At 43.0% G+C, this 13320-nt stretch overlaps 1 protein-coding gene across 2 annotated transcripts in view; it reads right to left on the bottom strand.

Moving 5' to 3' along the window:
- Positions 1-13320, bottom strand: part of Cdkl1 (cyclin dependent kinase like 1) — a 57197-nt gene that overhangs the window by 16889 nt on the left and 26988 nt on the right. For both annotated transcript variants that reach the window (XM_023565911.2, XM_003471811.5), the window contains exon 3: positions 697-769. In XM_023565911.2, coding sequence (XP_023421679.1) covers positions 697-769 — 73 coding nt within the window. The remainder of the gene's footprint in view (positions 1-696; positions 770-13320) is intronic.

The following is a 13320-nucleotide window of genomic DNA, read 5'->3' on the forward strand; positions in this document are numbered from 1 at the left end:
TGAAGTTCCAACATTGGAATCTCGGTCTGTTTGGTTTGTTTTTGGTGCTGGTGACACAGAAACTTTTCTCTTGGTTTCTGCATTGCTGGGGCTCAAATCCAGGGCCTTGCATGTGCTAGGCAAGTGCTCTGCCACTGACATTTGCACCAGCTCTTGAATCTGGTTTCTATGAGCAGGGGGTGGCAAGCTGCCCAGCATCTGGTCAAGCGTCCACTGTGCCTCCCACCCGCCCATCTGTGGCCAGGAACACCAGAGGCGTCCTCTGGGCTGCTTCCGGCAGGCTCAGCACTCCTATCTCGCCAGAGCAGCACTCTTGCTTTGGGCTTGGGACTCCACCCACTGCAGCTGGCATACTGCAACTAGACAGGCCGAGGCATCTGGCGCCCCCTCCCAGCTCCAGAGGCCGCGGGAGGGGCCGCCCAACACAGACTCCACATGAATGAGACTTCTACTCCCTGACACTTCAGAAGTTTCAAAACACACAATGACTTTCTAAAACTATTTAATGCATGCTTTATAAAATCTGAGCAAAAAGGAGTAGCTCGGTTGGCATTTTGCACCTCTTATCCCAGTTAAGCTTATTGAAAATTGGGGTGAAAAGTTACACCTATAAAAGCCTGATATAAACATTGTACAAGGCTCCTTCTGAACTTAAGGGCAACCGCCTGATTTTTCAAGAGAGGGCATGAGACTTACATTGTGTTTATGGCAAAAATTTACAGCTTGCAGTGTCTGCCAAGTTATACTCTTCACGAGATGTTCTGGTACCCTAATAAAAATAAAAAGCAGCACACAAACATTCTTTAGTGTAGCCATGGAATTCAGCTCAAGAGATGTAAACCAAGATAGGCCCAGGGAGTAAAAAGTCCTGGGTGACCCAGGGTCATCTCACTTGTCCCGCAGTCATTCAGGAGCCCCGGGTGCAAAGAACATGTGACCAGCATGTGGTTTAGGGATAGCAGCTTTGCAGAACTGCAAACATCTATTTCTCCAGGAGGGGACCATGAAAACCTACAGGGACTTCAACAGAGATGTGTGACCACCTACCCCAAACTTCCCACCCCGCTGGCATTCTGCCTGGAAACTTCAGTGCTATTTCCATGAGGAGCTCTTTGTTGGTGTCAAATCCATGAATAGACAGCACAAAGGATGCCGGGTAACACTATGTTCTACAAACATGTACAAAGGAAGAAAAAGGAACAGAATCAAGAGATGGATGGAGGGGACAGAAGAGAAAGGGGATGAAAAGAGGAATTAAGATGTGTTGTGTACATGTGCCACCTCCCCACAAAGAATGGGATTATTATGTATTGCAAACAGGTGCAGAAAAAAAGAGAAACAAAAAGATGCTTTTTTGTTTTCAAGTAGCTCAAGCTGATGGCTTTGAAGCAAGATTCATCTTCCACAGGTGGGCAAGTCTCTCCAGATTCCTGAGTCATTTTTTGGTTTGGTTTTGTTCTGTTTTTTTAGGAAATGAAGTTCACTGATAGTAAGGAAGAGGCTTGCATCCCACACAACATAACCGAAGTTAATAGTAATTAAATACTTAGATAAACATCTTGGCTCTTTGCCCACGAGGCTTCTCTCCAGCAGACAGCTGCATCCTGTCACAGCCCCCTACCCTGTCTTCTACTGTGGCGAGGGTCCCAGCCTTCTTCCCTCATGAACCAGAGCAAGTAGAAGCCCCAGCGGCTGCTTTGGGTGAGTTAGAAAAAGGCACCTTCCCTCGGAGCATTTTTGAAAACAGGAGGGAAGTGGGCAACAGAGATGCGCTGATTTCAGACCCTGCCTGCCAGCTGGACTCACTATTTTAAAGAATCAAATGTGAAGCGATGCATTGTGGTTCTCAGCCAAAACTAACAAGCAGGCCGCGGAGGAAACACTGGAGTTGTTGTGTTAAAGGTGACCACAAAAAGTCACTTGGATCCCTGTCACCACCAGGACAGGGCCAAGGCCACTGCTGACACAGACCAGACGTTCAGGAAATCCTTTTGAGAAGATCAGAGGGGACAACATGCAGGAAATGGAGAGGCTACCTCCTGGGAGAATAACTGGGTGAGCACTGTCCTGGCTTGAATTTGGAATCTCCACATTCTCTGGCTCCAGTGACACAGACCCAGGTGCTAGAAAAACTTGTCTGTCAAAATAGAAGCCGTAGGAAATCACAGCTATGAATGGTACAGTACAGTTTGGGTTCCCTCAACTTTACATTTTGTCCAGAAAAAACAATATATTTTGATTATTTGATGAATTAATATAAAGTTATCAGTGCTGGGCAACTTTGGTCCCTAACAAAAGTTTTCCAAAATAAATATTTAAAGGTCAATTATAAAGGCATAAGGTCAACGCTCCACTGATGCTACACGAGGCTCCACAACGCTCCACAACGCTCCACATTACTACACGAGGCTCAATGTGGAAACTGGGTCCACACGCTGCCACCTTGGGCTGGCCACTCACTTGACTCCCCCATTACCCAGTTTCTTCTCCAGAATACTAGAGCCTCGGTTCTAAGACCCTTTAAGCTGTCATGCTCAGAGATGATAACAGGAGTCAGGCTTTGACCATGGGAGAAGGGAGTTCTGCATATTGAAAGGCAGAGAGAGAGAGTATATTCTGTGGTGTTAGGTTCTAAACATAGGGAGGAAGGGAAAGAGGCAGGGTAAAGAGGAGAGGGGAGGGGAAGGGAGGCGGGAAGAGGAGGGGAAGGGAGGAGGAGAGGAGAGGGATGGGGAGAGGACGGGAGGAGGAGAGGGGAGAGAAGGGAGGAGGAGAGGAGGGAAAGGGAAGGGACAGGAGAAGAGGAGGAGAGGGAGACGAGAGGAGGAAGACAGGAGAGATGGAGAGGAGGAGAGGGGGGGAGGGGAGGAGAGGAGAGGGAAGGATAAGAACAAGTGTCTCAGGAGGTGCTGTATTACATAGTTTGATCCAGAAAGCTTCTCTGGTTAAGCAAACTTCTAAAGCAGCGGCCAGATTCGGGCCATATTTTACAACAAGAGCCTGCCTGAATTTCCATGGCCTTGCATGTGAGAAAGAGGGGAAGCAGAGCTTCTTGAGCATCCAAAGAAAGCAGGGAGTTCTGAATCCAGAAGAAGAGCCGTGCAGGGAATCTGAACCTGAGCAGCAGAAGCATATTTAGATGGTGCTGAGGGCTCAGAACTCAATGAAGCTCCTGTGCGGTGAATGCAGGTAATGAGGAGCAGCTCAGAGGTCAGTTCTGAGGCTCGGTGACACTCAAAAGGCTGGAATCAGGAGCGGAGATCCAGCAGGAAGACAACACTCAAAAAGAGTACAGAGATGACTGAAAAATAGGGTGAAAGTTCGCATTGAAAACTTATTACAGTAAAACACTCTGTCCAGAATGATGAGATAAGAGGGTGCAAAGCCAATGGTGGACTGTGATGGTTGATACATTGTGTCAACTTGAGAAGGGTAGAAGTTTAACTAAGAGACTCAGCAGGGAGCCAGGGTTCTTACTTTGTAAATATCCTCATTCTGTGCAACAGGAAGGCACAGAGATTTTGTGAGTACTACTTCTGTAGGGGTGTGGAGGGGCGTGTGGCCTGCATACAATATAAGAGAGGAAAGGAGGCTTGTTCTGCCCCCTTTTGCTATGGCTGATTTTGCTGGCTGCTGCCTTGAAGTGTTGCCCCTGTGCCGTGGAGCCACCTGATTATGGACTGAAACCTCCACAAACAGTGAGCTAAAAAAAAAACTTTCCTTCCTTCACTTTGAGTGTTTTGCTGGGTATTTTGTCCCAGCAGAGAGAAAAGTAATGAAGACAAGTATAGTGAAGGAGATTAATGGCAATGTGTGTTTTACTGTAATACATTTAAAAAAGTTAAACACTCAAGTAGGGATCTTTGTCAAATGGGAAGGGGATCTAGAAATGGAAGGGAGGAAGGGAGATGAGAAAAGGAGATGTGTTATGTTGCATGTACCAATCCACACAAGGAATGCAAACATTATGCACTGCAAACATCATGAATAAAGAATATAAACCTTCACTACATCATCTGATTACACCAGGTTGATCAACTGTGTATAGCAACACCTGGCAATGAAAACATCAGTGTGTCCTCCTCCACCATATTCATTGGACCTGGCACTGAGCAACTTCTGGCTCTGCCCCAAAGTCCAAATAATCATGAAAGGTAAACATTTTGATACGACCCAGGGTACTGAGAAAGCTACAACCAGCCAGACTAAAGATACACATGGAAGAGAACTTGCAGAACTGCTTCAGAAAGCAACGAAAAAGGAGCTAAAGATAGCAGATCGATAAGCAACAGAATACAAAGGCTCCCTGAGACAGACAACTCAGATGCTGGAATAAAACATCATGGGGAGGTCCGGCCCCGGGGAGATGGACCCTCTCGATCCAGTAAGAAACTAAAGAGAAAAGAACTGGTCAAACATGCAGGCCCGGGGCTACCAGTGGAGCAGCTAAGATTAGCGGCCATGGTGCTCTCACCACAGTGCCCAAATTCACGCAGCCATGACTCGCTGAGCTGCCTGAATTTCTGCCACTGCGACCTAGCTGCCCCAACTCCCACTGCTGCGACTCGCTGGAATCGCTGTCATGCTGAAGTTGGAGGTCAGCAAGCCCAATAGAGAACGGAGCCGGCAAGGGACATGCATTGATCCTTAGTGAGTGCTGGGAATAAGACCCTCCCATGGGAAAGAGGCGACCAACTGGATGACATGTTGGAATTAGGCAGGACTGGCAAGAACAAGGAACAGCAGTGACTTCAGTCAGTTGTTCCCTTCCCAGACCAGACTGGTGGGATATGCTTGGCCTGGGTCAGGCCTCTGGCCTGGACCCAATAAGTCATCCCAAACCAATTCCATCCATGCAGCACACACTAACTCGGTGAAGGTCCCCACAGGTTGACTGACCCGGAGGGGAGGGGACAGGATACACTGCTCCTGTTTGCACCTTAGTGACCAACAGCAAACTGGAGAGGGCAGAAATTCCTAGCCAGCATACTTCAGAAGAACCATAACCAACAAGGAAAGAGGCTGGGACCTCCTCTATACACCTGTATGGAAGAAATCAAAAACATGACAAGAGAAAGAAACAAAAAAAAAAGTCCCCAACCCCCAGCCCTGAGAACATTGTTCCAGGAGAGGCAAATACAAAAGAGACTGAGGGCAGTAAACATGCAATATCAGACACAGCATCAGCGGACATAAAGAGATATCTTTGGGACCTCATAGATGAACTCAAAACTGAAATATTTAATCAAGTAAAGTAAGATATAAGTAGATTAATAAAAGAAATGCTAAGCACCTCTCAAGAAGACACAGAAGAATAGAGGAACACAAAAAAAGGAGAGAAACGTTTGATGAAGAATATTAAAAAAAAAACCTAGAATACATGAAGCAGGTTCAAAGAGATTACCAAGAAATTAAAAACTCCATTGAAAGCTGGCAAAACTGCTTGAAAGAAACTAAGGATATACCATCAAAACTTGAAGACAGCTTTGCAATGTGAGATCATGAAAGGAAAGAGTTCTTAAAAATAACAAGGAAACAGGCAGTAACAATACAAAGGCTAGAAGACCACGAAAGGATCTATAATTTAAGAATAAAGAATGTGAAAGAAGAAGCAGGAGTAAAAACAAAGGCTATTCACAGAAATAATTAAGGAAAACTTCCCAAGCATAGGAAAAGGAAATGATATTCAGATATATGAGGCATACAGAACTCCAGCCACTTACAACCAAAACAGATCTACACCCAGACATATAATAATCAAGATCCCAGAAATTCAATATAAGAACAGAATATTAAAAGCCATCAGAGAAAAGAAACAGATCACCTATAAAGGAAAACCCATCAAAATCATGGCAGACTTCTCGACACAGACCATCAAATCAAGAAGAGCTTGGAGCAAAGTATTCCAAGCCCTGAAAGAAAATAACCTCTAGCCAGATCGATGTACCCTGAAAAACTGTCTTTAGAAATTAATGGAGAAAGAAGATGCTTCCAAGACAAAGAGGAAATGGGGGAATTCATCTCGAATCCACCAATCCAACTCTACAGAGAATACTGAAGGACATTCTAGAGACAGAGAAATAAATTACCAGGATTTCAGGAACAGTGGCAGAGAGGCCTCAATGAATGGGGAAGAAAGTGAAATGAAGGAAAAAAGCAGACAACTAATGGCAAAAAAATAGCACAGCAGAAATGAGGCAGAGAAGGTAGGCTATAATCTAATATATATGGCCTTGATACACTTAAAAAACACACACACACACAGGCAGAGTAGATCTGGAGGCCTACCTCCTAGGGTCCACCGAAATACTCTATATAGGAAATATAATTAACCTGAAAAAGAGTTTATGGACCAAAAATCAAATGATAAAACAATGTTCTACATGACAGGGAACCAGAGAGTAATAGGGGCAACTCGACCAGCACCTGCAGATAGGTTGAAAAGACAGGTTTTGTAGGTAAAGAAATACAACCTGTGATCAAGTCCAGGAGTGAGAAGGTTCAGAACCACTTAGGTAAATAGCAGGTTGCCCTCAATCTAAAAACTGAGGGAGTTGGTGGGACCCAAAAATGCACAGTGCACCCTGGGAGAGTGAAAAGGGAGGAATAGTCTAAAAAAAGAAGGCAGAGGATATTGTTAATAGTGTATCAGGATTTAAAACCCGTATTACTCACATCGCCCTGTTTAGATAGATTGTATTCTGTCCTAGTTTGTCTACTTGCACTAGATTTGAGGGCACAGACAGCTATCCCAAAAATAGCAGGATATAGTAATCCTCTTTAATTTCCTATTAACTTAATCTGGAGTCCTGTATAACTTGTATCATGACTGATCTTAGTTGAATCTGGTTTGTTAAGATTGCTGTTTGGTATCGACAGAATCTGTTATGATTGATAGTATCAAGTCTGAGAGTATAGGCAGCTACACTGAAGACGACAAGATTCACTACAATACCCATTCTGGTTTGATTGTTACCCGCTTTTGAAGTTTTACACTATCTACAATGTTTTGTTTTTATTAATATTGTTATGTACTGCTATATTCAATTATACTATGTCTGATGATATAGACAGTTCTACTGAAGATAACAAGAGGTAACACAGTAACCATTATAGATCATCTTGTAGTGTGGTTTTATATGACTTTTTCGTTTCATGTTTTTATAGGAATTTGTTTTGTTTTGTCTTGCTATGCTTTGTTTTTCCCTCTAATGTAGAAAGGATACAAATACATGTAGAGACTCATACATGTGTAGAACCTATAAACAGGTTTATGAGAACTGATTATATAACACATGATGAAATGAACAAATACTTTGAAGAAAAAGAGACACTACAGTACCCAGTGCTGATTCCGGAGTGTCATGATATGAAATCCAGCAATATTATTATTCTTTGTCCCAAGTGATTTTAGCCTGATTTGGTTTGTTTAATCTCAACATAAATGAAGGTATGGATAACTGCATGTATGTTTAAGTGCATAGGATTGAAAACTATATTACTAAGATTTTGTTGGATAGTTGAACAGAACTGTTTGCAGTCTCGCTGTCTGAATCCCCACTTTGTATGCTTCACTTTTGTATCTTGAACAACTATTTGTAAGAGGACAATATGTAATCATCAATTGGAGATTTCTTACTATTTATTTTTTTGAAATTATATATTATTTCTACCCTTTTTATATTTTTTTTCTTTCTTTAAATAAAAAATTTTTTTCAAAAAAGGAAGAAAGTGGCGAGAGCAATGGGATGAAGTGTGTTTGCAGCAAGGGAGGGGATTACAGAGGTTAGTGACAACCTGTCTTTTACCATAGTAACATTTCAAGCTGTGAACATTCACTATATTCTCTGATCACATCTTGTACACTGTCACAGAATTCAACTGAAGAAAGTGCTCTGAGGGGCTGAATTACGGTGATGAATGGACAAGCCCAGCTTGTTGCATTCTGTCCCTCAAACCTGAGTAGCATACATTGAAAACAGTAAATCAGAAGCCCAAAGATCAGAGAACAGCACACATTTTGGTAACCAGAAAGCACGTGAATGAATACATGGCTTCCTATATCCTAGAAAGCTGGAAAATAAACTAGGAGAGGAAATAAGTGGAAATTAATCAATTTACTCAAAGGAGCCTTAAAAGGCTTCAATGCCAGAAGTCAAGATCTCTGTGGAGCTAGGAACTAAGGCGTGGGGAAAGTATCTAGGAGACAAATCTCTACAGTCCTAACCCCACTCTCTGCCAATTGAGCACACTTTCCCTGCCTGAAATTTTGTTTGCTGGAGGGGACGTAGTTGATAGGGGACATGTGCTATTGTGGCGATCCTGGGCACTGTTCTGAAAATAGGGGGTTAAATGATGGTAACATCACCCTCTGTGGGATGCTGAGAAAGAAAGCTGGCCGTCACCCCTACCCATTCACTCTCCAGGCAAACTACTGGAGGACTTCCGGGGTAGGTGCAGGAGAAAAGAGCTAAAGGTTTTAACATTGGGTTCTCCCAGAAACTGGAGGGCAGGTATCTAACTCCAGGGTGAAGTTCAGAGCTTCCAATAGTTCCCTACTCTTAACCAAGAGCACACAACCAGAGATCATATGGCGCTCCAGGGAAGCCTCTGATGAGGAAAGTTAGAGACCAAGGAAAAGGGCAAATTACAGAAATAGAAACTATGGAAGATGATAAGAACATTTTATAAAATCATTACTATCTTCAGAGAGAGAAGGAAAGCTGTTGCATCCATAAGGTAAGAATAGGACACTATAAACCCCAGAGTCCAACTGCCAAGTAGGGGCTGGGGATTTAGCTCGGCGGCACAAGAGCCTGCCTTGCAAGCAGGCAGTCGTGAGTTCGATCCCTGGTACCGGTAAAAACAAAAAAGACAAAAAAAGAAAAAAAAAAAAGAACAACTGCCAAGTAATATGTAGAAGAGGTAGAAAAAGAAAATAGGGATGGTAAATCAATAATAAATCCATTAAATTTTTTTCTCAGACAGAGCAGCCCACCTAGTACCAGAAAAATGGATAAAAAAACCAAAGCTCATGATTATCATTCTGTAAAACAGTGACAACAAAAGAAGAATCTCTAAGTTTCTGTTTAAAAAAAAAAGGAGCAAAAAAAAAAATAGAATGGCATCAGCACAGAAGACAAAAGCACTAAAACAATACCTTCAAAATTTTAAAGGAGGGCTGAGGACATAGCTCAGTGGCATAAGTGTCTGCCTAGCAAGTGCAAGGTCCTGAGTTTGATTCCTGGTACCAAAATTTCAAAGGAATCTTGTCAACCAAAAACAAATTAATCCTCACACAGACACTCTTTCTCAGGAAAACCCTGGAGGAAGCATTCTGTTAGAGAAGAGTAGCAACCTAACAAAAAAGATAACAGAAGATGGAGAAAACAGGAGACCCAACAGGAGAGAGAAACAATGGAATCTCCATGAAGACTGTTGCATTAGTTAGTTTTGCTGTTAATGAGACAAAACTCGTGAAACCCACAACTTAAAGAGATATATATTGGCTCACAGAGTCATGGGTTTAGTCCACGGTCGGAGGCAGAAATGGCATGATGGAAGGACACAGCAGAGCAAAGCTGCTCATCCCTTGGTCACCAGGAAGCAGAGAGAAAGAAAGGAGCCACAAGGGAGAGAGTACTCCCTTCCAGGTCATGTCCCCTGTGACCCACCTCCAACCAGACCTCGTCTCCTAACAGCAGTTCAGCTATGAACTCACTCATCACTCAGTGATGACTCCATTGATAAGTATAGCACTCCAAAACCTTCCTCACACACTCGAGTCTTGGGGGAGTATTTTATATCTAAACCGTAACAGCGATGGAAGGAGATGACAGAGCACTGCATTCCAAGCCTGGAAAACCACTACTCCAGATTGGAACCATGTGACTCAAGAGGTAGGCATGTGGAAAGATGTCATCATCATGCCCTTTGCCTTGTACCATCTTAAAGAATATGAAAATATTAACAAACAGATTGAAAAGCTTCAGGAGTCTGAGTGACTGGCAAGTGACTGGCAACTTTCTAAGGTAAGGCAAGTGACTAGCAACTTTCTAAGCTAAGGCAGGAGTTCTTAGGGATGTAGCCTACGGTGACAAGTCTAAGGGACTCACTTTAAGTGTTGGCTCCATGGTGGTGGTAAAATGGCGGTTATGCTGGGCTCTGAGGCAGAGAGGAAGGATGGGAATAATGATCAAAGGAAAGAGGCCAATTCCTTCTCATTCTTTACTGCCTTAAGAGCCTCACTGGGATTCTAGTTCAAATTCAAATCCTTCCCTCAGAAGAATCACACACAAGCTCAAACTTAACCTCTGAAGGAAGAAGGGATGGACCTGGATCTGGGTCTCTTCTACCACTGAAGCAGGTGACTGAACTCTAGACAAGCCGAGGCTTCAGTTCCTCTCCCTTACACTCAGTGCTCAGGGGCTGGCAATCGGCCTGGGCCTCTTGGACTCCCAGCCAGCTGGGCCTGGTCTGGTGGGATCTGTCCTCCTGCAAATGTCAGCTCCCAAGACCCAGAACAGGATTTTCAGCAAGGTCTTGAGCATCAAGCAAGGACACTCCCTTCACTGTCTCAAGCAAGGTGGGTCAGGGGTTCAGGAAGGCACATCCTCCTTCCATGAGTTCCAGGGGGTTTTCTTTCAGGTGTCCTCTGCAGTTACCTTATTAAAAGCTACAATTAAACTGGGTTGAGGGGCACACACCTGTAATCCTAGCACTCTAGGCAGGTGAAGCAGGACACTGTAAGTTTAGCAAATTAGCAAGACCCTGTCTCAAAACAAATAAATTTATTTTTTAAAAGGAGCTTGGGATGTAATCCTGGTTTCAGTTCCAGTACAGTCTAGCCAAGGGGAAAAAAGCTTCAGTTATCTCTCTGCAGAGGTTCTCCTGTTAGGGAGGAGTGGAACCCATCTCTTGTTAAAGGGAAGATGTGCAGGAGGCACACTCCAGAGCGCTCCCCCAGTGCGAGCTCACTGCATCCGGTCTACCTGCTCTGAGAATTTGTATTCCACCCCCAGCCCCCTGCACATAACTTCTAGGCTCCAAGGAGGCAGAAGGAGAGCGTCCACTAGAAGTGCCTATAGGCTAGATTTCTGTGTGACTCTACCATCTTCTTAACCAATTAGAAGCAGACGTACTTGGCCAAAGTGATTAAGTAAACCCAGAAAGAGGAAGGCAGGAAACCAGGAAGTAATAAATCTAACCATGGAGAAATGCAGAAGGAATTCCAGGCATGACAGCCAAAAGAAGTCCCAGGAAGACAGCTGGACAGCAGGCTTTGAGGATAAGCCCAACCCAAGCCAAGGGGACCTAGAGGCAGGGTGTCACCAAGAAAAAACAGTGGAACTAATGAATTATCTGATGTGATCACCAATGGAAAAGTATTCTGAGAGGCTGTTAAGAAGAGTAGGAAAAAAAAAAAGAGTAGGAAAAAATAGCAACAGTATTAAAGAATGTTGAGAACATTTTTTTAAAAATTAACTTATTTATCTTGTGGTACTGGGGATTGCTCTCAGAGCCTTCACACAGAGCTAAATCCCCAGCTCTTATTTATTTTTTGAGACACGATTTTGCTAAATTGCTTAGGTTGGACTTGAACTTGTGATCCTCCTGCCTCACCCTCCCCAAGTGCTGAGATTACAGGTGTGAAGTACCACATGCAGTTAATGTTAGGGAAATTTTATTCCCCCTATACACACACTGGAGCATCTCGTGAAGGTAGGATTTTTTTTTAATGGAAAAAAAAAAGCCCAATAAAAACAATGATACAGAATTTCAAAACAAAATAGGAACTCAACAATAGTTAATATATTGTATATTGCTGATAGCCAAACATTAATCAAGAAAAAAGTACAGAAGGAAGCCACAGTAAAGCTAAGGCTTGGGTACTGAGTAATATCTGCACAGCTCTTGCTATGGCTTACACTAGGATGTCTCCGAAAACGTTCATGTGTTCAGAAGTGGGACTTCTGGAAGGTGACTCGATCAAGGGAGCAGTTGTGCTCATCTGTGGTAGAGTTCAGGGTTGAATGTGCCATTAGAAGGCAGGGTCTGGACGGAGTATTGGCGTGCAAGGGTCTCTCTCCATTCCTGGCTCCTGTCTGTGCTGTCTGCTAACTGGCAGCCACACTGTGAGCGGTTCTCCTCTACCTGAGACCTCCGCCACTGCCTCCCTACCTCGGGGCCAGCTGACTGTGGAATGAATGAGGAGCCAAAATAAGCTTCTCCTCCTTTAAACTGTGGGTGTTCGGTATTTTGTCCCAGCATCTCAAGCACAGTAACAGGAATGACAAATACCAAACTAATAAAAATTTAGTATAATTATTTGGGAGATTAGGGAGGGGAAGCAAAGAGAGCTAAATCTTCATCTATCAAAACAGGAAACCTATAGATAAAATCCCAAAGTAGACATATTAAGAAACAGCAGCTTACCACTTTTTTATATAACATATTTTTGGGTTTAATTGCTAATAATTTTGCTAAGGACTTTTCAACTAAGTTAATGAAACATATTCATGTTACTTTCTTGTTCTGAAATGTCCTTATCAGAGTAGCATGGCCTCATAAAAAGTACTTGGGAAATGTTCCTTCTTTCTTTATCTTCTAAACAAGCTCAGTAGGATTGCTATTATTTCTTCTTTACATGTTTGCTAGAGTTTACATATATAATATTTCAATAATAGAAATAATCATGCTAACTGCATGACTATAAGAAAAAAATATGTCTATTCCCATCAAGGTAAAACTCATTCAGTTTTGCAAAACTTCTAACGTGAGAGTGAGTCTCCTGGTATGTATCTAAAGGAAAAGTACAAATGAGGAAAAATCCATTTGTAGAAAAATTTTATAATGGCATCATTTATCAGTATGAACACTGAAAATAACCTCCAGGTTCCCTGATGGAAGGATGGTTAGAAATAACATAATTTAATGTAAGAGTTTACAGTCATAGTAACAGATCTAAATACTACATTTCAATATAGAAGTGCAAATGAAAGAATATTAATAAAGTAACGAACTCGTCACAGAACACAGAGAGCACAGAGTTCTCTGCTTTTTCCCTGGTTGCCAGCCTTGCAGAGAGACACATGGTGTCATCAGCACACCAAGACAGTATCTATTTCACAGCAGCAGGTGAGCAGTAAACAAATGAACTAGCCTGACACAGAAAACCACAGTGCCAACTTACTCAAGTGCAAATCCTGGTACCAGCTTCCTTGTCTTTTGTAGGCAGTTTCATAAAGTCATAATCTGTGTGGTGTGCAAAGAACTGGGTGAGGGAGAACAGACAATATGACCAGTTTTGCCTTCAGCTAA

This window comes from Cavia porcellus, unplaced genomic scaffold (genome assembly GCF_034190915.1).
Source record: "Cavia porcellus strain 051 isolate PalLab524CR breed Dunkin Hartley unplaced genomic scaffold, mCavPor4.1 scaffold_1, whole genome shotgun sequence".
In the NCBI taxonomy this organism is placed as follows: Eukaryota; Metazoa; Chordata; class Mammalia; order Rodentia; family Caviidae; genus Cavia; species Cavia porcellus.